Raw genomic sequence first — 22,663 nt, 5'->3', positions numbered from 1 at the left:
CCTCACTGTCAAACATGGTTAGTGGCAGCATCATGGTTTGGGTCTGCTTTTCTTCAGCAGGGAAAGGGAAAAATGTTAGACATTGATGGGAAGATGGATGGAGCATTCTGGAGTAAAACCTGTTGGAGTTCGCAAAAAACCTGAGACCGGGACGGAGATTTATCTCCCAACAAGACAATGATCCAAAACATAAAGCAAGATCTGCAATGGAATGGTTCACAAATAAGGATATCCAGGTGTTAGAAAGGCCAAGTTAAGATCCATTGGAATGAACTGAAAACTGCTGTTGACAAATGCTCTACATCTTACCTCACTGAGCTTAGGCTTTTTTGCAGGAAGAATTAGAAAAAAATTTCAGTCTCTCGAAGTGCAAAACTCATTGAGACGTACCCCAAGTGACTTGCAGCTGTAATTGCAGTAAAAGGAGGTGCTACAATGTATTAAGTGAAGTGGGTTGAATAATTTTGCACACCCAATTTTTCAGTTTTTTATTTATTAAAAAAGACTAAAATATCCTATAAATTCTATTCCACTTCATGATTGTGTCCCACTTGCTAATTCTTTGCAAAGAATTACAATTTTACATCTTTATGTTCGAAGCTTGAAATGTGGCAAAATGTCAAAAAGGTCAAGGGCGGCAAATACTTTCCCAAGGCACTGTATTTGAACATCTTTTTCAAAGATGAAGAAAAATTTAGTAAACAAGACATGGAGCTTAATAGCTTAATATATCAGAACACTTTCAACCAGATATTAAATTATATTCATGAATCACATGTTTGAAATAAATGCATTTTAGGGTGAAGAGCAAAGAACATGAAGGACAATGAAATAATCCTCATCTACATATGCTGTTGAGACCAGTAGTCCATCCTTTATGGGATTTGGATACAGTTTTTGACTTGAGGACAACTTTTTAAAGCAGAGCTTTGACTAAAAACAACCTTTTAAAATAAATACAGAAAAGACAAGGATTGACCTCAGGTTCATTTCTGTATATCCCTCGGTTTGGTCCAGAATTTTAATGTTCAGTTTTTACTGATGATAAATATGCAAATTGTTAACTTCTGTTCCTGTTTGACAGCTTTGTTAGTTCTCTTTATCAGTGACGCAGTAACACTTCTGAAAAGCAAAACAGGAAAACAATAACAGCTCATGTGATGGAACTTGGCTAGATTTTTTTAAAAGAAAATGTTAATGTTTTCGAAATTATTTATCATTTAATATAATGTAGAAATTATTTAAGTTTATAAATGTGTTTCTGGTGAAAAGTCAGCATACAAATAAAATTTCCTCTATAATTTTGCTCACAACCAGACAACTGTTACCAAAAACATTTAATGATCAGCTAAAATGTTTGTTCTTTTCAGCAAATTAGCAAAACCTTACAGAACATCGTGAAAATTAACAATTGTAAAATAACTATGTAATTTAACAGTGTAGACTTGTCAGATTTAATCTGTAATAGTGTTGCTAGAATGGCTTTTTCATATATGGAATATATATGAATGCTTAACTTTTAAATAATTATGAGCCCCTGCCTTTATGCGCTTCTTATCCAAGTTTAGGTTGAAGCAGAAGAAGCTTTGGAAAATGTAAACAGCTTTCTATGTCTATGTGAAAAGGTTCACCTACTTTAACTGTGTGGTAAGGAATTCACTGTTTTCTAGCACTGCTTATATAGATGCACATCTATTTACAGACCAAGAGTTTTTTTCATGATCTGGGAGGTTATTTCTTTGCAGGAGTTACCATTTCATAATGCAGTTACAGCACTGTATTTTGCCTGAATCTGGATCTCCCTTTCACAACTCTGTGAGTTCTTCAGCTCCAAATTTTTCAAAAGAAGCAGAATTTTTTTTTCCATAATTGTCTGATAAAATGTCAGTAAATTTATTTTTGTGTGGTGCATTTAAGGGACCTACATTTCTGTTTTCAGTTGTATTCAGCTTTGATTCATAATACTGTTTTCACTTCCACGTCTGAGAGTTTTGTGAAACTAAGAAGTAATATGAGGAAAAACAAGCATAAGGCAGTCAAGCATGCTGTCAAAGAGTGCCAATGTTATGCAACAAAACAAAACCTCCACCAGCTGTCCGGTAGAGCACATTATTCAAATAACTCACGTCATGTCCGCGGGACGTATGTGGTGCTTCCAAATTTGTAGCCTGATACTGTCTAACATTACAACAATTTTATATGGTGGCCAGAGCCTCCCATATTTCCCTCAGCATCTGTCAGTGGAATATTTCATGACCAACGGAATGAGGAACAGCAATGGTGAATGAGAGCAGCTGAAAGTTTTGCTTTTCCTAATGTGATACATCTGTGTTTTACTTATTGTTTACCTATGCTGCAGTCATACAGGTGGTACACATTATTCTGACAGCTCATGAACTCACCTCATAGACTCTATAAATCTAAGGATGTGGTCCTTAGAGGTATCCCAATCTAAAGTTATCCATATAGTGGAGGTAAGGAAGCTACTGGTACACAATCTGTCCTCGTCCATTAGTCTTGGGTTGTTCTTATGCTTAATACCAAGTTTCTAAAACGTTTATAACCCAAGGTTAATCAATGTTTTTTAACAGTGAGACTGTTTTTGGTTTTAATGGATGACAATAAATCCACATTCACTTGTTAACTTTTATGAATCTCTCTGACTTGAACTGCACAGCAAGATATTTACTAGAGGCTGTCATGCTTTAAAGTTCCAGGAGACTTTTCCTCTTCCATTTGTGGTCATTCTCGGTTATAGAGAGATGTGCCTCAAAGTCTCCTTTGGTTTCAGAGAGAAACAAGACTGGTTGATTTCTTACATACTCTACGATTCTATTTTTTTTTTTTTGTTTGTTTGTTTGTTTCTTTTGGGGGTGAGGGTTCTGGCCATACAATATATTTTGTTGCCCTTTTTTTAAGCTTTTTAGTTCAAGGGGAATTTTTTTTTGTGGCTTTGCCAGAAACCACTGCAAAGGTCTTTGGTCTCTTTCTGCCTGAACCAATAAACTTGCTCACCTGCTCAGAGACCAGGAGCGCTGTGATAACCATCTCGCTGGGTTTGCAGAAGTGCAAGATAAACAAGAACAGATTTCCATATATATGAACAGTCTATGGTTGTTACATTTCACATTCCTTCCAAATACTATTGAAGGAGAATAGCAAAAAACAAACTTGCAAATGAAATGCAGTAATTTTTCAAGGCTTGCTTTTTGTCCATCCTAATTTCTGATAAGATGTGATTACAGGGAGGTTAGAAAGCTTGCAACAAGTTTTTTGTTTTTTATTGTTTCTTTTTTATTGCAAATAATTTTTTACTTTAAGGTCAGACTAAGCTTTCAGCTGATCCAAAATGCTGCAACCAGAGTTCTGATGAATGCTAAAACGAAAGATCATATCACTCCTGAGCTAGCTTTTCTTCATTGGCTTCTTGTTAAATCCAGAATAGAATTTAAAATCCTCCTTCTCACATATGAATCCCTGAACTGTAAAGTGCCTTGAGATGACATGTGTTGTGAATTTGGCGCTATATAAATAAACTGAATTGAATTGAATTGAATTAAATAACCAGGCTCCATCTTAAATCAGATATCTGATTATCTGATCAGATATCTCTGTTTCCTTAACAGGGCATCTTACTTTCACAATGCAAGTTTAGTAGTGGGAAATAGAATTTCTTAAAGTAGGAATTTTTGGTTATCAGACTCCTCTCCTGTCAAACCAACTGCCAGTTTTAGTCCATGTCTACTCTTAAGACTGGGCTTAAAACTTTCCTTTTGATAGAGCTTATAGTCAGAGTGGCTTAGGTTATCCTGAGCTATCTCTATAGTTATGCTGCTATAGGCTTAGGCTGCTGGAGGACATACAGACCGCTTTTCCTCACTTTACTACACTATTTCTGTTTTCCAATTTTGCCATACTGTATTTTTTTGTCATTACACTGTCACAAGTACAGAGCAGCGAAATGAACTCTCTGCATTTAACCCATTCCCTTGGGGAGCAGTGGGCTGCCATTCTGCAACGCCCGGGGAGCAGTGTGGGGTTAAGGATCTTGCTGAGGCACAGCTGAGTCTGTGGGAGTGGGGCTAGAACTCAGAACCTTTGGATTCCAAGCGCAATGCCCTAACCACTAGGCCGTCATTCCCCAAAGCAGGCATTAGCATAAAGGGTCTTGCCTAAGGACCCACACTTGCTGCTCATTCCCCCCAGCTGGGATACGCCCGTCCTGTTTGGAGGACGAGTGACTTAACACTTAAGCTAGCCAGCCGCCTACTTGTTGATTCATTTTTTTAGTTCAACTTCTAACTTTGTTCTCACTGCTTTGCCTCCTCATAGTAACTTCATCTGGATCAGCACTCTATTAAATTGTGACACAATCCTGGGAGGGAACATCCCATGCTGTCAATAAATTCCACTATATATCAGACAGTTGGAGCTGTTTTTCAGTATAAATGACTCCATGGCCTGTACTTGTATAGCTCTTTTTTTCAAGTCAGGAGACTTTTCAGTCATTCATCCATTCAAGCACACAGTTACATACTGATGTTAGCAAGCTACATTGTAGCCACAGCTGCCCTGGGGCTCACTGACAGAAGCGAGGCAGTCGTACACTGGTGCCGCCGTCCACCATCAGTTGGCAATGCAGGTGAAGTGTCTTATATGTATCATTAATACATTAATACGTGTTTTGTATGTATTAATGTATAATGTATGTATTGTATGTATTAATGAATCAGTGCTTCTATGCTCTACTTCTGTCTAGTCAAACCCTCAGTTAACTTTTATAGAGGGCTGCTAACACTGACCCTAGTTCTGCTGGAGGTTTTTTCCTGTTAAAAGGTAGTGTCTCCTCTTCTTTGTTGCTGGATGGATGCTCAGTGTAAGGGATTGCTGCAAAGTCAAAGATAATACAAGCAAATGTCTACTGTTTCTACATGCTGATTCAGGCGGAGTGCATTCTGCAAAGTCAGTGACCGTGTAGTCCGCAGGGTTTCTATAGAACATTTTGAACCAATCTGACTGTAAGATCTGATTGAATTGCCTCTGTAAGCTGCCTTGAGTTGACGTGTGTTGGCTCTGTATAAATTTGCTGAATTTTATTAAATTGTGGTTTTATGACTTAACTTTATGCAGCAGCTTTTTATATAAGTAAGGCTATTTGTAATGACATTAAAAATGTCAGATACTAATGAATATATCTGATCCTGTAGACTTTTTTAATTTGTCCACTACCTGCAGTAAATTTAACCTGGAAGCTTCTCATTTAAAAGCAAATGTTTTCCAAAATATTACATATCCTGATGACTGAGGAAACACAATTATTAATTTTTGTTGGGAAATTTAGATTTTATTTGTCTCAGTGTGTTCAGATGTGTCGTTAATCTGGTATAACTCTGAGCAACATTCTATGAAATATTTCTGTAAGCTTAACTTGAGATTTTAATGAATGTGAAAACATTTTTAAAGTAAAAACAAAGTATATTAGCAAAGGTTTTCCCTACATGTTGTCTTTGTTGTGTGGTTATGTCTTTTCTAAACCCATTTGAAGTTATTTTCTGCTCTTTTATTGCTTGTTATCATAATTAATAGCTTTTTTTAACAGCTTTCTTGTTCACATTTCCAGATTTGGAAGTAAATTGAAATGTTTTTAGGGGGCCCATATATGTATTTCATAATTGTTTTGACCACACAGGCATGTCACAGGCATGTCAATTTTTATTAAGAAAAAACATGATACAAAAAATGCATCGATATGGTAGTTCATAGCATTAAAAATATATATTGCAATTATGCATTGTTTTGGTTTGGTGTTGTCAGTTTGATGCAGAGTCTGTGACATGATTTAGAGTTCGGTGTTGGTGGGGAGGAAGCTGTTTCGGAATCTGCTGGGCATGCATCAGATGCATCAAAACCTCTTCCCAAAGTACATGCAATTTAAGAAAAAAGCTATTGGTATTCAGGAATTAGGACTATGTAATGGCTGGGAAATGGCTAAGATCACACACAGGTGTAACAGATCAGTACAGAAAAAAAGTCCTTTAGTACAGTAAGAAGATTGGAGCCACTTCTGTGTATGCTAGGAGCTTTTTAGAAATTTCAAAATAATTTGAAATAAGTCATTCCACCCTACAGGAACTAGTACAGGTGGAGGGGTTTCAAAAAAGGTCAACTTCCCCATATGTGGATGTGTTAGCAATTTTACCCTGAGAGCAGATGAAAAAAACTGAAAGAAGACTCTAAATAAACCCCAAAATATATTTGAAAAGCCTAAAGTAGGCTGTTGCTGCTGCTGATTTGAAGAGACTTACTCGAAAATTTGTAAGAGACTGCATTAGTTTAACTGTAAAATGAAGGTGTACAAGGAAGTAACCTTGGTTCTTTCAGGAGAAAATGAAGAAAGCCAACCTTAAGTTTACTAGACATAATGAAGACATGGTAGTAAAGTTTAATTTGTGGACAGTAGAACAGAGGATGGTCTTATATCTGGCATAAAAAAAAAACATTTTGGCTGTGAATAAATAACTCTAAACTTGTCATAACTAAGAGAAACCTTCCCTGATAAACGTTCCTTTGAGTGATAACAGAGACTGACAGATGAAGTTATTTCAGCTATGGGGAAACAAGCTACAAGCTTTCTCTTTAGAACATTCCTTCTTATTAATATATTTTGGTATATTTCTAGCTAAAACAAAAAAACTATTAGTTCATGCAACCAACAACATATTTTTGATGGATAAAAGAAAAAGGTTAGATATCAGTATATCTGTGTTTCTTTATTAAGAACTGATTTTTTTGTTTGTTTATTTCTTATTTATAGAGTCAGGACAAAAATTAAGCTGATTCATAAGAATGTCCTAAGTGTAAGCGAACTATATGTCGCCTACGACAACCAAATCTCTGTGGTTAAACTGTGCAGTTGTCTACGTGAATTTGCTGTTGGGGTCAGATAAATTTTACAGAAGGCTGCAAGAGGGGGTTTCTAATAACCATTTGCAAAGTGTGGGATTTAGTGATATCCTTCTAAGATCCAAGAAATTAAAAAAATACATATTTTACCTTTAAATATTTTAAAAAGGGTGTTGGGGAAGCACTTTGCAAAAGCTATGTATATATATATATTTTTTTTTTTACATAAAAGGGACTGACCTGGTCATTTGTAGTACTTAAAAGTTTGTTGTTAAAATGCAATTTTAAAGTAAAATATTTGCAAACAACAATATAGGTCAAACTAGAAGTCACTGATTTTTCAGAGTAAATTCTGTTGACCATTTCAGTCAAATATAGAGCATCCTATTTTCTTAGTATCGTCTCTGGGTGGGTTTTCCTATCTTGGTTTATAAAGACAGCTCTTCATTATTTGAACCATTCCAGTACTTCTGACGTGTTTGTTATTGACTTTTGAGTTCCTTGCTCGAAAGAAATTTCAATTGTTAGAAGGTTTATTTTGCAGCTTGCTCCAAGAGCAGGATTTCTTGTTATCACTGAAGCTACAAGATACTAATGGCCAAATTAACTACATGATAGAACTTTTTTTAGGTAACTGTATAGTTGTGAATCCACGTCACAACAACCCCAGCCCCACAATCACAAACACTAAACATCCTGTAGTAATTACATTTAATCATACTCTTTTCCACTATTGAGCATTTTTTCTATGGATAAACTTTACATGCAGAAGTCCACCCTCACAAACAATTACAGGTGCTTGGCTCCAGGTACTTAGAGATTCACTTCCATACAGAAAGTCTACATTCTTATCTTCAGGTAACACAGAGTACATGTCAGACTTATTAATACTACTTCAGCGATAGTTTCAAGGTGTTGCTTTATTGTATGTCTCGTACCATGTCTTTCGGTTGTGCTGTTCTTTTTTTCATCTTGTTACAGGTGATGAAGCAGACTGAAAATGTTTTGTCATTGTCTCCTTCCTATCTCCTCTTTCCTCATCTTTTCTCTTTTTTTCCTTTTTCTTCTTCTGTTTTTCTGCTCCATTTACATTGCAGTGTCCATATAAACTGTAAAACTCCCTGCATAATTATATTAAAGCAATTTATATGCATGAAACAAGTGTAGCAATATGGCAATTGCCATACTGCTACACTTGTGAAAGTAAAATCTGTTGGGCTCTTTTTGGCATCAAGACAATTATTCTTATTGCCACATTGCCAGACAGGACACTGTTAAAAAAAATAAAAAAAATAATCATACTCTTTTTGCTGTTGTTTCCAATGCCCTAATGGAAAAAAGAAAGAAAATGAAGAATATTAAGAATAAGATTCACAATTACAACATTTTCATAGCTTTTTTTTTTTTTACCATCACTCATTTTATATTATTATCTTAGATGATAAATCAAAATTGTTACAATGACTGGTAATTTATCACAATAGCGTTACAATACATGACCAACCGTGGGTGTAGTGGGTATCAGAACATTACTGTCCAGTGTTGTTGTTTCCTTCTTTTTTTTTTTTTTTTTTTGGCTTTTAGTTTCTGTAACTATAAATATAAATGTCACACTAAGTGAAAAAGTGGTTTAACTGCTTGTATTTTTTAATATGTTCTCTTTTAAAACAAAAGCGGTTTTGTTGTTGTTTTTATCATCAATGGATTCTGATGGGAAAAATACTGATCCTCAACAAAATGAAAGGATAGCTCTGATTCAGTTTTTCCAATTAAATGTTTGTATTTTCTATCAGCATAGTAAGGAAGAGGATTAGGGCCACTAAAAAAAAAAAAAAAAAGTTAACTGATTTTTAAATATTATTTCAGTTTAATATGGGAAAAAGTCTGATTTTAATCTCAGAATTCTGCCTTTTTTCTCATATTTCTGACCTTTTTCCTCATAATTCTGACTTTAATCTCAGAATTCTGACTGAATTCTTACAGCTAATAAACATGTTAGCACCAAGCTGTAGCTATGTCTGTTTTAGAAAATAGCTCTCTTGTTTTAATCACCTTCTGCTCTTCCATTTAAATAGCATAACAGAGACACCTCAGGCACGTAAAAAGTTGCCTAATTTTGTCAGCTGAATGCTCTCACATGTCTTCCTTCCTGGTGCCCATCTACATTAAGATCCACAATTCTGAGATTAAAGTCAGAATTCTGAGAAAAAAGGTCAGAATTCTTAAATTAAAGTCAGAATTCTTAGTTTGAAGTCAGAATTCTCAGATTAAAGTCAAAATTCTTAGAATAAAGTCAGAATTCTGATATTTTTCTCATATTATACTGAAATAAAATGTAAAAATCAGTTAACTTTCTTTTTATTTTTTCAGTGGCCCTAATCCTCTTCCTTAGTATAGGGCCCCAGGCCCCTGAAGTCATCCCTCGTTCCATGCTGCCTCACAGCGGCAGCGCTCGGACGTTACGTGACGTCGTTTCCTCTCTCCAACATGGCGCAGGAGGCAGGTCGTTAGCGGCCGTCTGAGGGATTTACCCCCAAACCTTCTGTATTTATTTATGTATGTCTGCTAAGGGCTCCAGCCGCTGACATTCGCGAAGGAATACATCTCCATTCGAGGCGGCAGCAGGCCTCCTCTTCACCCTCCCTTCCTCCCCGTCTCCTTGGGACCAGGCACACCTCGCTCCAGATTCCGGGTGCGACATGTATGAGGGCAAAAAGATGAAAAACATGTTCCTAACACGAGCTTTGGAAAAGATCCTGGCCGACAAGGAGGTGAAGAAGGCTCACCACTCACAGCTGCGGAAAGCCTGCGAAGTGGCACTGGGTAAGTTCTGCTTTAGCATCTCCATGATCCCGACTTGGACCCGATTGATTTAACACGTCATGCAGCCTTTCACTTATTATTTATCCTGGAACAATGTCGCAGTCTTCCTCCACCTGCGTTTTTTTGTCATTCTATACTTTACAAGCTCGCTGTTTGGGTGTTATATTGTTGGATTATAAGGAAACATTTATTTTTTTTTTTTTATTATTGACGTGGCGTGGACTCCGTGGAAATGACTCCGTACGAAACACGGAAATGCTGCAGCAGGACGGGTGGGTGTTTGCAACACTGGTGGAGCCGATGCTGCGAGGGGGGGAGAACAGGCCAAAGATCGCTGAGAAAAAGAAAGTTGATACGAAACTGTTCCCATTTCAATCCCAGGGGCCATTTAGACAGATAAAAGGACAATAAAACAACCTACATTAATAATATGGTGAGATGCTTCCATCTCTTCCTGGAACACAGTGAGCAGGTGCCATTGTCCTTAACTGCACCTATTATTCATTTACCAGTTGAATTGCTGATTACCCAGGGCTCTCCTCTGTCTCTGCTGTGTTGCTACGTGATTAGTAATTAGCAAGAAACGTGAAGGTTGACAGCGGCAACATTTTTATATCGGTACCTTGTCAAATCCCGGAATTTATAGCTAGACTTCCGGTTATAGCCAATATGGCGTAAAAAATACAGCCAATGCTAACCAACACGCTTAATCAAACTAGCACATTTTTTTCTTACGCAGAATTTGATACGTAACAATTTAATTCTTGTAACTCATACTTATGCTATCGTATATTTACATCATTAAACCCAGCTTTTATTTTGAAAGAATTCGGTGTTACATCCGTGTTGAAAATGGCTTCGTTCGCTAGCTTTATAAAGCAGTTTCCTATCAAGCCTATTTAAACGGGCAGTTTTCCGAACAATCTTTAAATCTGTATTAAAATAGCTTAATTAAGTCATGTCTTACAACAAGGAGATGTTGTTTTAGATCTGCTCCAACAGTACGATCATTAACCGGTGTACAATGGCTTGCAAAGACAAACTTTATTGTATTTTTTCTGGAATGTTATTTAGTATACCACCACAGAGGTATGCATATTGGAAATACAACCAACAACGTCATGTTAACTGAAGATGAGCTGCAGAGATGCAGGTTAAGGTGGATCATTTGAGATATGAGATAGTTTCATTCAAAATGGGCATTTAAAGAGGCTGTGTGAAGTCATGTTAGCACTTTTGCTCTTTCCTTTTAAGGAACATTGCAAACATTTACAAGAAGGTGTTGTGGTCAGACTCAAGACTGAAATCCATAATTTCGGCCTCAATAGAAATCTAACACTGTGCATCCCCCTTAACACAACATCCCCAGGGGAAAACATAGGGAAGGCAGCATGGTACTGTGTGGCTACCTTTCTTCTGGAGGGACAGGGAAGCATAACAAGGCATTTAACAAGAAGTTAGCTTGAGCTAAATTTAAGGCTATATCAGAGGAAAATCTGACTATAAGGTCAGACAGAAGTTCACCTTTTAGCAGGTTTTTAACTCTAAACCTACAATGAGAGCCACCCTTAAAATGGTTCAGATCAGGGATGAATAACTCTAAGCCCTGAGAGCTGGTATCTTGAAATGTTAAGAAGTGACTTTTGTCCAACTGACCTGAATCAAAAGGCTGAATTACAGCTTAAGTATTAAGGTTCTCCAGGGTTCTGTTAATCGTCTAATTTTTAAATCAGTTTTGGTGGAGCAGGGACATGTCTGAAAATGTCAGGACACTGGCCCCTCCAGAACTGGAGTTTGCCATCCCTGTTTTGGATCAAAGCATTTAAAGATGAGATGAAAAAAATTGTTAATAAAAGGAATTGAGCTTTAATTTTTTACACAGCAAGAACTACATGGTTATTATTAACAAACAGCAAAAACAAAATGAGCTGCTGAATCCGAGAACACAACATAGACACCATCTTAGCAACTAAATGCTTTTTCTTTAGCCACAAAAACAGTGACGTCACACCAGGTGATTGGCTCCAGTCCGACACGAGCTACAGAGACTGTTTTTTGGTTTTAATCTACGAATCTTTGTGATTATCTGCAATAAAACTGAGATTTGGAGCAGTGCATTGCTCTTTGGGGGAAAAAAAAAAAGAAACAAAAATGCCCTCATCTGACGAGGCATGAGGCTCAAACATATGGGGCATTATTGCTGGACCTGTTCATCTTCCCCTGAAATACAGTCATCTGACAAAGATCCATAAGTATCTTTCTATATTTCGTGGCTATTTGTTTCTGTGTGTATATCTGCCATATTTGCTAGAGAATCTCTCAGAGTGACATCACACTTCCGGATTATTGTAGGAGCAAAAAACGATACAGAAGGGTCAAAATAGTGCATTTCTTTCTGAATCACTCTTGTTTTGGCTGCACTTAACAACATTTAAGAGCATTTCCAGTTGAATGTTAAATCCTATTTTGAATGTGTTAGAATGGTTTAGTCTAAGTCAAGACAATTACATGTGCCTACTCTTGGCTTTTTAAATGTGAAACATAAAGAAATGTATATAAATTGTGTGCTACTTCTTCTGAAAATTAAGCATGCAGGCAGGCATAAATGAAGGCAAACATCGTAAACCTGCCACATCAATTCCTTTTGCTTGCAAAGCCTTAAAAGGCCTCTGCATAAAAATCTGCATGTTATGGCAAATAACTTTTCAAAAAGCACCCCCCGTTCACCCTAAGTAAACCTGAAGTTCTTCCTTTACTCTGCATAGATGCTTGGAAGCGTCCTGTGCTTCTTCCTTTTTTTTCAGTTCGGTTTCAGCACTAGTAGTAACACGAAACCGTTAGAGAAACAAAGAGCTTGTGTCATGGAGCAACCAAACATCCTACCTGTCCTGACAGTGCTGCCATTATTCTCATATTCAGGGGTTGAATGATTTTTAATGCCCTGGAAGGTTAAATGCTCCTCTTATGTTAGCTGAGACTTGCTCTGTTTAGCTGCACTGACCCACCCACACACAGACATACATTCATCACAATTCCTCACTGTCCATGAAGCCAAAGAAAGATTGAGTCCTTGAGGGTTTGTGTTTAACTTGGATTTGCATAGAGCTGCTCCTCTGATTTGTGACCCGGCCATCTGTTTCTGAGTATAAGCATCTTAATTGACATGTTATGTCATTTTTGGTTTCGTACTGCTTAAAAAATAAAAGCTTTTAGTGCATTTATTTAATTTAAAAGGCATAAAGTTGTTACAGATACTAGCAGATTTCTAGCGCTGCAATTATGAAAATAAAATAGGAAAAAAAGTCTATATCTGAATATGCTCAGACTGCAAAAATGAGAACCTCTGCACTGAGTGTAGCTGTGGCATAGTAATAGTGCACATCAAAAACAACTGGGTGACCCAGTATACTGAGTGACTTATATAACCCCCTCCTGCTCCTGAGACATCGCAAAGAGAGTGTCTTTGTCAGTCTCTTCTTCTGTCGTCTAAAAGTCTTCCAGTTGGAAATTGCCTCAGTGTGAAAACTAGCTTTGGTGTGATAGTTCTCACCCTCAAAACATGGGAGTGATCTGAGAAGCTTTACCTTTTGCTAGACCGTCTAGCACCCACATCGACCTCTCTCCTTGTTAATCAAAATGTCACTCTGGTGTTTCTCAAGAATTTTTTTTTTATCTTAGTTTTTCACGCTCTTTGAGGTGTAGCTGCAGTGGGGGTTGTTTTATCTACGGATCAGTCAGGCAGATCCTCAGTGAGGAGCAGTTTGATAACAGAGAACAGTAATGGGTTAAGACTGACAGTCGGTTTAAAATATCAAAGGTCCCCCGGCTGTATTTGTTCATCACTTTTCTGTTTCTTTTTAAAAGAGGATTCAGGCTTTGATCCATTGCCGTCACACAAACGCGCTTTCACATGTTTACAGACATGGATGATTCCACTGTTTTCAGTCCGAAGCTATAATGGACATGGAGGTTCAGATTTATAAATCGGTATTGCTGTACATGTCAGAAAGGTAGATAACTTCCTTCTTTTTAATAGGCCTGAACCGTATTTAGTATAGTATTTTTTTTTTTACTCTAATGCTGCAGGATATTAGCCTATATTAGCCAAACCAATGAGTTTGGTAAATATTGCAAACAATATCAGATGCACTATAGGCTATGGTTGGGAAATTAATTGCATTTGCAATATAATTGCAGTTAAGGAAATTGCAATATTCAAGTCTCAGTGGCATCCAATTTTAGTCACATTATATCTAACAAGACTATGACACAAAATTTCTCCTTCCAGCCCTTTAAGTGGCGGTAATGCACTTAAAGTAGGTGTGCACAAGTTAGACTTGTCCTGCAACAATGGACTCATTGACAAGTAAAGTTAGGTTTACTCTTAGAAACCAGGGCGTCTGCGTGCGTGTCGCAGTTACCACCCCTCAGACCGCAGACAGTGCCACAAATAATGTCGCAATAAGGAGAAAAGGAGGCCTCTGGTTGGTCAATTCTGTATCCGCTCTACACTATGCGTATTTCCTGTTTGGTACCGAACGGCAGAAACTCTGGTTGTAGTGCCGTCCAAAACGACTGGCACACTTTGGACACTATACAAGACATTGTACAGGATGCTAGGTTGTAGCTCTGTGCGACGGTTTGTTGGTTTGCACCCGAAGCCAAAACACGCAGCGCCACGGCCAGTCTTTCAGGAACGCTTACGGGTGAACTGTGGGCCGTCCAGCATTGGATGAGCGGTTGTAGACGGCGAACAAGCTTGTTAAACTGACACACGGACACCCACAATCCTAACTAGTTTATGATTGTCCCTCTTGCGTTGTAGCGTGGAATAACATAGCGCCACAATGCATTTTGACCACGCATTAAATTTAGCATAAATAAAAAATTTCTGCGTCATACCTGCGTCAAGCTAACTGCGACACCCTGCTGCAGGAGCATACATAGCCCTTAAGGGCTGGTTATACTCCCGCGGCAGTGTGTCGCAGTGAGCTTGACACAGAAATTTTTGATTTATGCTGAATTTTGAGCGTGGTTAACGCTAGATACGGCCGAGGTGGAGAGGAAGTGGGGGCAAGTTGGTCCGACAATGGAGGGACATGAGGGCGAAAAAAAGCGGGGATCCAGGTGGAGAAGGGGTCCAAGCGTTCTCGGGCACCTCGCTCTTCTAGCTGGTCCAACTTTACAGGTTGTTTTCCACAATTTCAGTCAGGGACGTTCTTTTTCTTCGAAGTATAAATCAGCATTTAAGCTGTCAACACCATGAAAACAGTGAAGCCCTGGGGTAAAACGTCCACATGTTTTGTTTTGTTTTTTCTTATCTTTGGTGCAAACAATAAAAAAAAAAAATAAAATTGCAATTGCGATATTGTTTAAAAATAATGTCAATTTAGATTTTTTGGCAAAATCGTTCGGCCCTAGTGTAGACCTATTCCATTTTCTCTCCCTCTTTGCTTCTTCAACTCTGGCATTTAGCATTTTAGGCAATACCATTTACTGCTGCTGTGACCCCCGTATTTACACTCAGTACCTCTCTAGTCTGGTCTATTATCTGTCGCAAACTGTTTTCCCACTATCCTCATTTGAACTGACTGTACCAGATCTGCTTCATCCTGTGTCAGACTTCTTGTCTGGATCATCTGTTTTTTTGTGTGTGAAAAATGACTAGTTTTTTTGTCACCCATCAAAAATAGCCTTGACCCATACTTATGATGATGAGGAGGGGAGTCTGTTATGCCACAGCTCCATGGAGACACCGTGCATTAGTGCATAGCTTCTTTTTGTGACAACTCAAAATGCACAGATGAAGAAGTCGATGAAATTATGCTTGAGACTCTGTCTATTTTAAATTAGCTACATTTTAAATTAGAATGTAAAAAAAAAAAGTCAGAGCCTTTTAGGCTTTTGGTTGGCTCAGCTTAGTGTAAGTAGCTCTCTCCTCTTGCTCTCGTTTTGCTGGTTAAAGACTTCTTTGGATACTGTGGTGATGCCGTGTTTAAGGAAACGACACGGTTCCCAAAGTTCCTTCATTCGAGAATAAATCTCAGCCATTCTCTACCATCACAAAATGGTTCCAGTTAAGCTTTAGGTTGAGTTGATTGATTGGAAAGTCGGACATCAGGTAGTCTTTCAGAGTAGCAAAAATGTTAGGTAGGTTGTTTTTTCCTACTGGATTGAATATAGGTAAGAAATGTGCACCAAGCTAACAGGCTTTAAAATAATTTTTAGAGATTCAAACTGGGTTAACTTATGGAGTATTGCATGTCCACTCTATCCTAGAACCTTCCAGAAGGCTACATTTCTACTTTTTAAAGTTGATCAGTGTAGCTAGGAACCTTTAATTAGAAATCCCCAAATCTCTGTTTCCTTGGGGGAATAAATATGAAACAACACAAATTGTTATTTCTTCTTTTTTAATGATCTTTAACTACAGGGCTAACAGTTTAGAGGTAGTTGCAGCTTAAATTAGATATCCATAAAATTTACCTGAAGCTTTAGATTGTTTTTTTCTTTTTCTTCTTCTTCTTTTTTTTTTTTAAAGCTGTCATACTTAGACATCTGCTAAATTGAGTTACTATACTAGCATGGGTCCCTCACTAATAGGCCACTCTATAACAAGTTTATGCCATCTTCAAACTGCTTTTATCTTGTAAAGATTTCCTTTTTAAGGTTACTTCCTCCAACAAGCTTCTGGGTTTCACTTTTACTTACTAAGCTAATATAAACTCCTGTCCATGAGGGTTCAGGAGAGGTCTATTACTTTTTTTTCCTGTTTTATATGCTTACCTGCTTTAGCAAACCTGCTCTCATTATTATCAGGCTTGTGACAGACTTATCAGGCCATTCAAGCTGAAGTGATGAAGCAGAGATACATTTAGAAAATACAGAGCAATGACTCCTAAGAACCGAGACTGACAAACACTGATTCTGAGGGATAATTTGACTCATTAACTGTTATTGAGCCCGATTCTAGAGAAATCACCCTGCCTATTAGTTTAGATTAAGTTTAAATCAAGCTTTTAATAATTTTACTAGACAGATTCTCCTGCACATTATCCAATAGATCATTATTGGATTTTCTATTGTCTATTTGGTTACTGTTTAGTGTTGAAGAAAAAAAATAAAATAAATAAATAATCAAACAGGAGGTATAATTTTGTAAAAGTATGATTTTTATTATTTTTATTGCTTATCTCAATATACATCTTATGCTCATTATATTGATTATGGAATGAATTTGTAAAATAAGATTCCAAACTTTAAAATTTTTTCTGCTATGTGAAATTTGTTTTGCCAAAGAACAATATGTTCCTTTCTTCTTTACTATCTGTTTAACCAGGAAAGTTATTTTATCTTGACCAAGCAGGAAATGGGCTCATTTTTTCCTCCATTCATGTGTGCGCTTTGCTTCTTCTTTAAAATTAAAAGAACACTGTTTTTTAGGTGATTTTTACGTTTGTCTCTGGAAACTATTTCATCAAAAATGAGGTAACTGACTTGTCTGTTCCAATTCTGGTTTTCTGTAGCCTAGTAGCACTCCTCTTGGTTCTTTCCTGGAAGCCTTTTGCTAAAACATTTGCTTTTACAAAGTAAAGAACCCCCCCAAAACCTTTCAACAAAACCCCAACAGTCTTTTCTCTCTCGTTTAAATACATATAATCATAAAACGTCTCCAAATAAAATCAGATGGGAAATTAATTACAATGGATTTGTTGGTTTGATGCTTTGCTACAGTGGTCTGTTTCTGCATGCTGGTCCAGGAGGAGTGGAACCTAAAAGCCACTGAATTGAAGCAATCTGCAGTGTTTTTTTTAGTAAACTTTTTGATCAATAACTAGTAAACTAAACAACTATTAAAAACTGAACATTACAGCAATTTTTTATAAATAGCATATTTTGAATGTATATACCGTAGTCAAATTGGAATTTGCATGAATTGTTTACTTTTTTTTCTTTTCAAAGTGGAAATTGTTTTGTTTTAGATTAATAAAGTTAAATATTCTGAATAATCTTTAGATACCAGGTCTGCAGGGGCTTGAAAAAAGGTCCAAGACAGAAGTTTAAATGTCTTTATCAGCTTCTCCTTTACAGGGGCCTCTTGTCTGCCATGTCTCAGTAGAGCATAGTGACTGCTCACAGTAAAGGAAGCAAAAACATTCTGAAAAAGAAAGATAAGTTAAGGGAAAAAAACGTTCTATGCTGCTAGAAGGAATTCAAAGCATTCAAAGTCAAATATTGGAATTGACTAACAAAAGTTTTCTTTCTTTGTGCAGTATATTCTAAAACTGTTAATAAAGACTTGATTCTTTACAAATTTTTGACGGTCAGTAATTAGTTACATGTTTGTATTTTTATGTTTTTATTATTTTATTACTTGTAACTTTAACAATTTTAACCGTCCTTAATCTCTATTTTAGCTCGTCTGTGTTTTACTTGGCTATTTTAGTTTTACTGTTTTCAGTTGTATGTAAAGCACCTTGATGACTTTTCTTATTTTAAAAGTGCTTTATAAATAAATTGGTATGGTATATGTTTAATAAATATAAATTTGTACTTCGATGAATTTATATTTTGCCATGATGTCACATCTGCGTTAGAAAAAAAAGAGAAATTCTCCTTCACATTTCTGTGAAGGTTGGTATTGCACCACTGCACTTCTGTTTTGTTGGAAAATATTTCCCCATTCATGGTCATAACCCTGAATTGTAGCTATAAACAAATACAAAATCAGAAAGACTTTGCAAGCTGTGCTTTTCAACTAAACTCAAGGCCACTGTAGTTGGCGGGGAGGCCAGTGCCACAAATGCACCCCTGATCACTAAGCAGGCTCCTAGCTTCTCCATCTGTTCATCCGTGATAAGCTCAGGGTTATAAATGATCCTGGCGTTAATTGAGGTCCTGACCATGACTTTCCAAAGACCAGATACTACCCTTTTACAAAAGGGGAAACACATAGGGATGATTAAAAAAAAGAAGCTATTTGGAGCAAGAATATAGTGCATGGTCAGAATAAAATCGTATATGTATCTGTGTAACCAGGGTCAGGAAATAACTTCTTGACTCACCGGCCAAGTGGAGAGGAAGGCTAAATTATTTAACGTTCAGAAAAAAAAAAACAGAATAAAAAAACATTTTTTTTAAGGCATTATGTTAAATGCAAATAAAAGTCACAGTAAAATTGAAGGTAGTTCCCTTAAATAAAGTTTGATTTCATTCTAACAAGTGCAAAATACTTTATCTGATAGCAGGCTTTTAGCTAGGAATATTTCATAGGGTGTACACCTTTGTGTATGACATCTGTAGGCTTCGCGCATGCGGACCCTACACTTTCATTTTTTTAATTTAGACTCTCTGAAATGATATTTCCTGCATTATGAGGTGAAATGCAGATAACTTTTTGCCTTTGTTACATCACTAATTTTGTCCTGATTATGGGAAGTATGTATGCTTGACTAGAGCTGAAAAAATTATATCATCATAAAGAAGACAAGATAATTTTTTTGGTTCAATATTAGGTTTCATAGGTTAATTCAAACAATCAGAAAGTGTAACTTAAACTTCCTGCTAAAGATGAAACTTGATTGTTACATATACAACAAGTTAAACAACAATGACAAACTGAAGCAGTCTTCAACGCAATCTGCAAACCAGTAGTTCCAAGACTATTTTAATTTCTGTGTTTCTACTCTGATAAGAATACAGCTGGCACTGAAACTACTCTGATACCTGTCTGTCACATTTTTATGTACCTTTGTACATTTTGTAAATGTAAGCTTATGTGTAATGCACGCGCTTTGAGCTGCAGTAAAGTGTCTGCTGCTTCATTTTTAATGCTTATCCACATTAAGGTCAGACGTGCCTCAAGAGCATCTTTGATGCTGCTGAAGCTTGTCCATTAAAGTGTGTCCAGATGCATATAATGCTTCTCCTGCTGCCGTGTTCAATGGGAGAGATCGGCTTTGCTATATTTGCTGTTATAAGTGGGTAAAAAGTAGTTTTAATATGTTTTTAGGTAAGTCCACCTCAACACATCGTTTGTGCAATCAGTTCATCAAGATAATGATCCTGCCTTAAAATATGTTGAGGGAGCCGTGGAGACCCCACATACTGATGGTGTGCTGTCACTGGGAATACCCAGCAGCAGCTGCCTTAGGCCTTGTCACATATTGGTTTTCCCTTCTGTTCCTGGCAGCGTTGAAGCAGAAGTTCGCGTTTTACAGGTATGTGGTATAAACTGCAGGCACCAGAATAATACATTTGTTTTTAAATGTGAGGGAGTTTGGTGTTGGGGTGTGTTCTCTGTATGAGCGTCTGTCTATTGGTGTGTTTGGAACAAAGGAACAGAGGGGAAACTTACCAAAATAAAAGAACTTACCTTGTCGCGAATAGTGCTCCGGAATGAACTTGTCAAATGAAAAATAGAGTTGTATTTGGCAAGTGGAGTGTTAATTTCAGACCTTGTGTGTAACTAACAGACCTCCGTGAGATGTGAGTCTTATACCTGACAGAAATGGAGGAATTTTTGTAAAGCAGCACACCTGGTGGAAATGGGTGGGCATCGTATGGAGCGAAGCGGTAAGATATGAAAGAGATGGTTACAGTTGGAGAGATTTTAATGTTCCACTTGTCAAAGCGCTCTAAAAAACAAACACTAATGCAGTTATCCAGGGGTAGTTTAAAAGTTTAACATTCTCTAAGTTCTGGTTTGTGTAGCATATTTTACTTAATGGTAATGAGAAATTGATAATGGTAAATTCTTACATTAAAAAAATGTTTTTATAAATTTTTTTATGAGATGCATTTCCCTCACTCAAATTCAGACCCATTCAGATTTCTATAATTAATTTTTTCATGCGCTGTAGATTACCTTTAAGGTTCTTCTACTTGGCTTAAAAGTACCTTCTGTTTAAAGTAGATTTCCTTACTCTTGATGCATTTAGTGAAAGGAGAAAAAATAAATCTGAGGGTATCTCTCCTCTCATCATCAGCCTGGGTAGACACAAAATTTTTTTGCACATTTTGATCATTTGCTGATTGATTATTACTTTCCTCATTTTTACATAACTAGAGCTACATTCAGAAGGACTTGAAAGTATTTCTAGGTCTCTTTACAGCGATACCTCTATCCATTATACATTATTTCTCTCCACTGATGCAGCCTTCAGTCGTCAGAACAGTGATGAATTAATTATGTTGCCAACAGATTAGATGAACAGAAATCCGCTTCTCTGGCCTGCTTTAGTTTTCTGTGCCAGTTTGGTAATGTTAGTATTTTATCAATAAATGGTTTCATCTCGGTTGATATGAATCAAATAATGTGTCATAAATGCACCAGAAATGTTGGATCGAGATCTGGAAGGAAATAAGTATAAAAATATACTGTCAAGACCCCTAGGCAGGGTTATTCCTCTGATATAGAAACTAAGTACTATGCTATGGCTGTGGTATCTGCTACTATCCATCCCTTATTAGGCCCACTGTAGAATAAGCAATTAAACCTTGAAATGAAACATCTACATGCTGCTAGTTGGTGCAAAGGAACATCTAAATAAAATCGTCATCACAGTATTGATTGACAAAAATAGCACTCTGATGTATTTGATAAGATCGGTCAGTTCTACTTAAGCTCCTTCCTTATTTGACTTCGCCAGAGAATTAAAAGATATTAGCCAATTTATCAGAAAGAGAAACTATTGTGGACATCTTGAGGACAGTTATTACAGGTCTTTTGTTCCAAGGATGAACAGGAACAGAAGCGGCAGACCTTCTGAAGACGCTGGCTGAAGCTGAAAGTAAAGGACTCTTGTACCACTGTGAGGAAAAAAAGTCACTCAGAGAAGAAGAGGCCAGTTCTCCAATAGCAACATTAACAAACCAGGTTACAGTTGGCACACAGAGAATTACCTTGATTTTGGTAGGATTGTTCTGTAATCCAATTCAACTCAATACAAGTCTTTGGCCATAATGTCCATTTTTACATCAGGATGGAGGGAGGGGTTTTAACCTTTGAAGCCCTCTGAAAACCATCCCTGCTGTTAATTGGAGGAATTGCTTCATCAATGCTTTGCTGCATCCCACCAAACAGCAACACTTCCTTATAGGGACTGTAAAATTATACTAATATATTTCGTTTCCCGGATAGAAATAAATCTTGTGATCCATCTTTAATCTGATAAATCGTTGCATAAATTGGTTTTGGTTTGTGGAGCATTTAAAGTTTTTCTCTACATAAGCTTTCCTCTGACGTTTAGATCAGAAGATGTGACTTTATCTCAATGAGCTATGGGTTTATTTAACACCAAATACAGTTTTTATCATTCTTTGACTGGACATTTGCCTCCACCTGGTGCAGCAAGCGTAATACCATTTAAGCTGAAAGTGCTAAATCATTTGACCAGAGTGGAATCATTAAACTGAATTGATTTTAGTAACAAAACCAAAAGCTGAGTAATCAAGGCCATGTGGAGGCGAAGAGCTTTGGGACTTTTTGGCTTGAAAATGAGGGCCTTAATTCAGCCATGCGACTGAGACTAGTGATTAGAAGAGGGCTTATGCAAGTGAGAGTGAGGGTGGTGATTGGACACACACGTAGATAACACATGCTCACACACACATACAGTAGTGCCCATGCGATTACTCAGCATGGACAGCCTTTTGCCACTGCTTCCTTCTTCCAAACCAAATTTAATTAGAGTTGTGCAACCTTTCCTTTCATTCTGGACAACGCAAAAGTCTTGGGTTTGATTTTAATCAAGAGTTCTCTAATTGTAGCTTCTGTATATTTGTTTCAGAGTGGAGGTGGATACATGCACAGACGTTGATCTTCACAGTAGCTAATTGAAGGCGCTCTATGGTCTGCATTGAGTATCTGTGATCATTGTTGTTAAATATTCTCTAAACCTCTTTAAAAAACTTTCAATATTGTTTGCAACTGATA

General features: G+C 37.0%; 1 protein-coding gene across 4 annotated transcripts in view; it reads left to right on the top strand.

Annotated features, from left to right (window-relative positions):
- Nucleotides 1-9,386: 9,386 nt before the first annotated feature.
- arfgef1 (ADP ribosylation factor guanine nucleotide exchange factor 1) overlaps nucleotides 9,387-22,663 on the top strand; it is a 72,933-nt gene continuing 59,656 nt past the window's right edge. For 3 of the 4 annotated variants that reach the window (XM_015384396.1, XM_015384394.1, XM_015384395.1), the window contains exon 1: nucleotides 9,388-9,726. In XM_015384396.1, coding sequence (XP_015239882.1) covers nucleotides 9,603-9,726 — 124 coding nt within the window. In that variant the 5' untranslated portion in view covers nucleotides 9,388-9,602. Of the gene's footprint in view, nucleotides 9,727-22,663 lie in introns of all 4 variants that reach the window. The other variant, XM_015384393.1, reaches the window with a different exon arrangement.

Source organism: Cyprinodon variegatus, unplaced genomic scaffold (genome assembly GCF_000732505.1).
Source record: "Cyprinodon variegatus isolate N-32 unplaced genomic scaffold, C_variegatus-1.0 Scaffold311, whole genome shotgun sequence".
NCBI classification, from domain to species: domain Eukaryota; kingdom Metazoa; phylum Chordata; class Actinopteri; order Cyprinodontiformes; family Cyprinodontidae; genus Cyprinodon; species Cyprinodon variegatus.
Note: the sequence above shows the minus strand (reverse complement) of the source record. Positions and strands in the feature narration are given on the sequence as shown.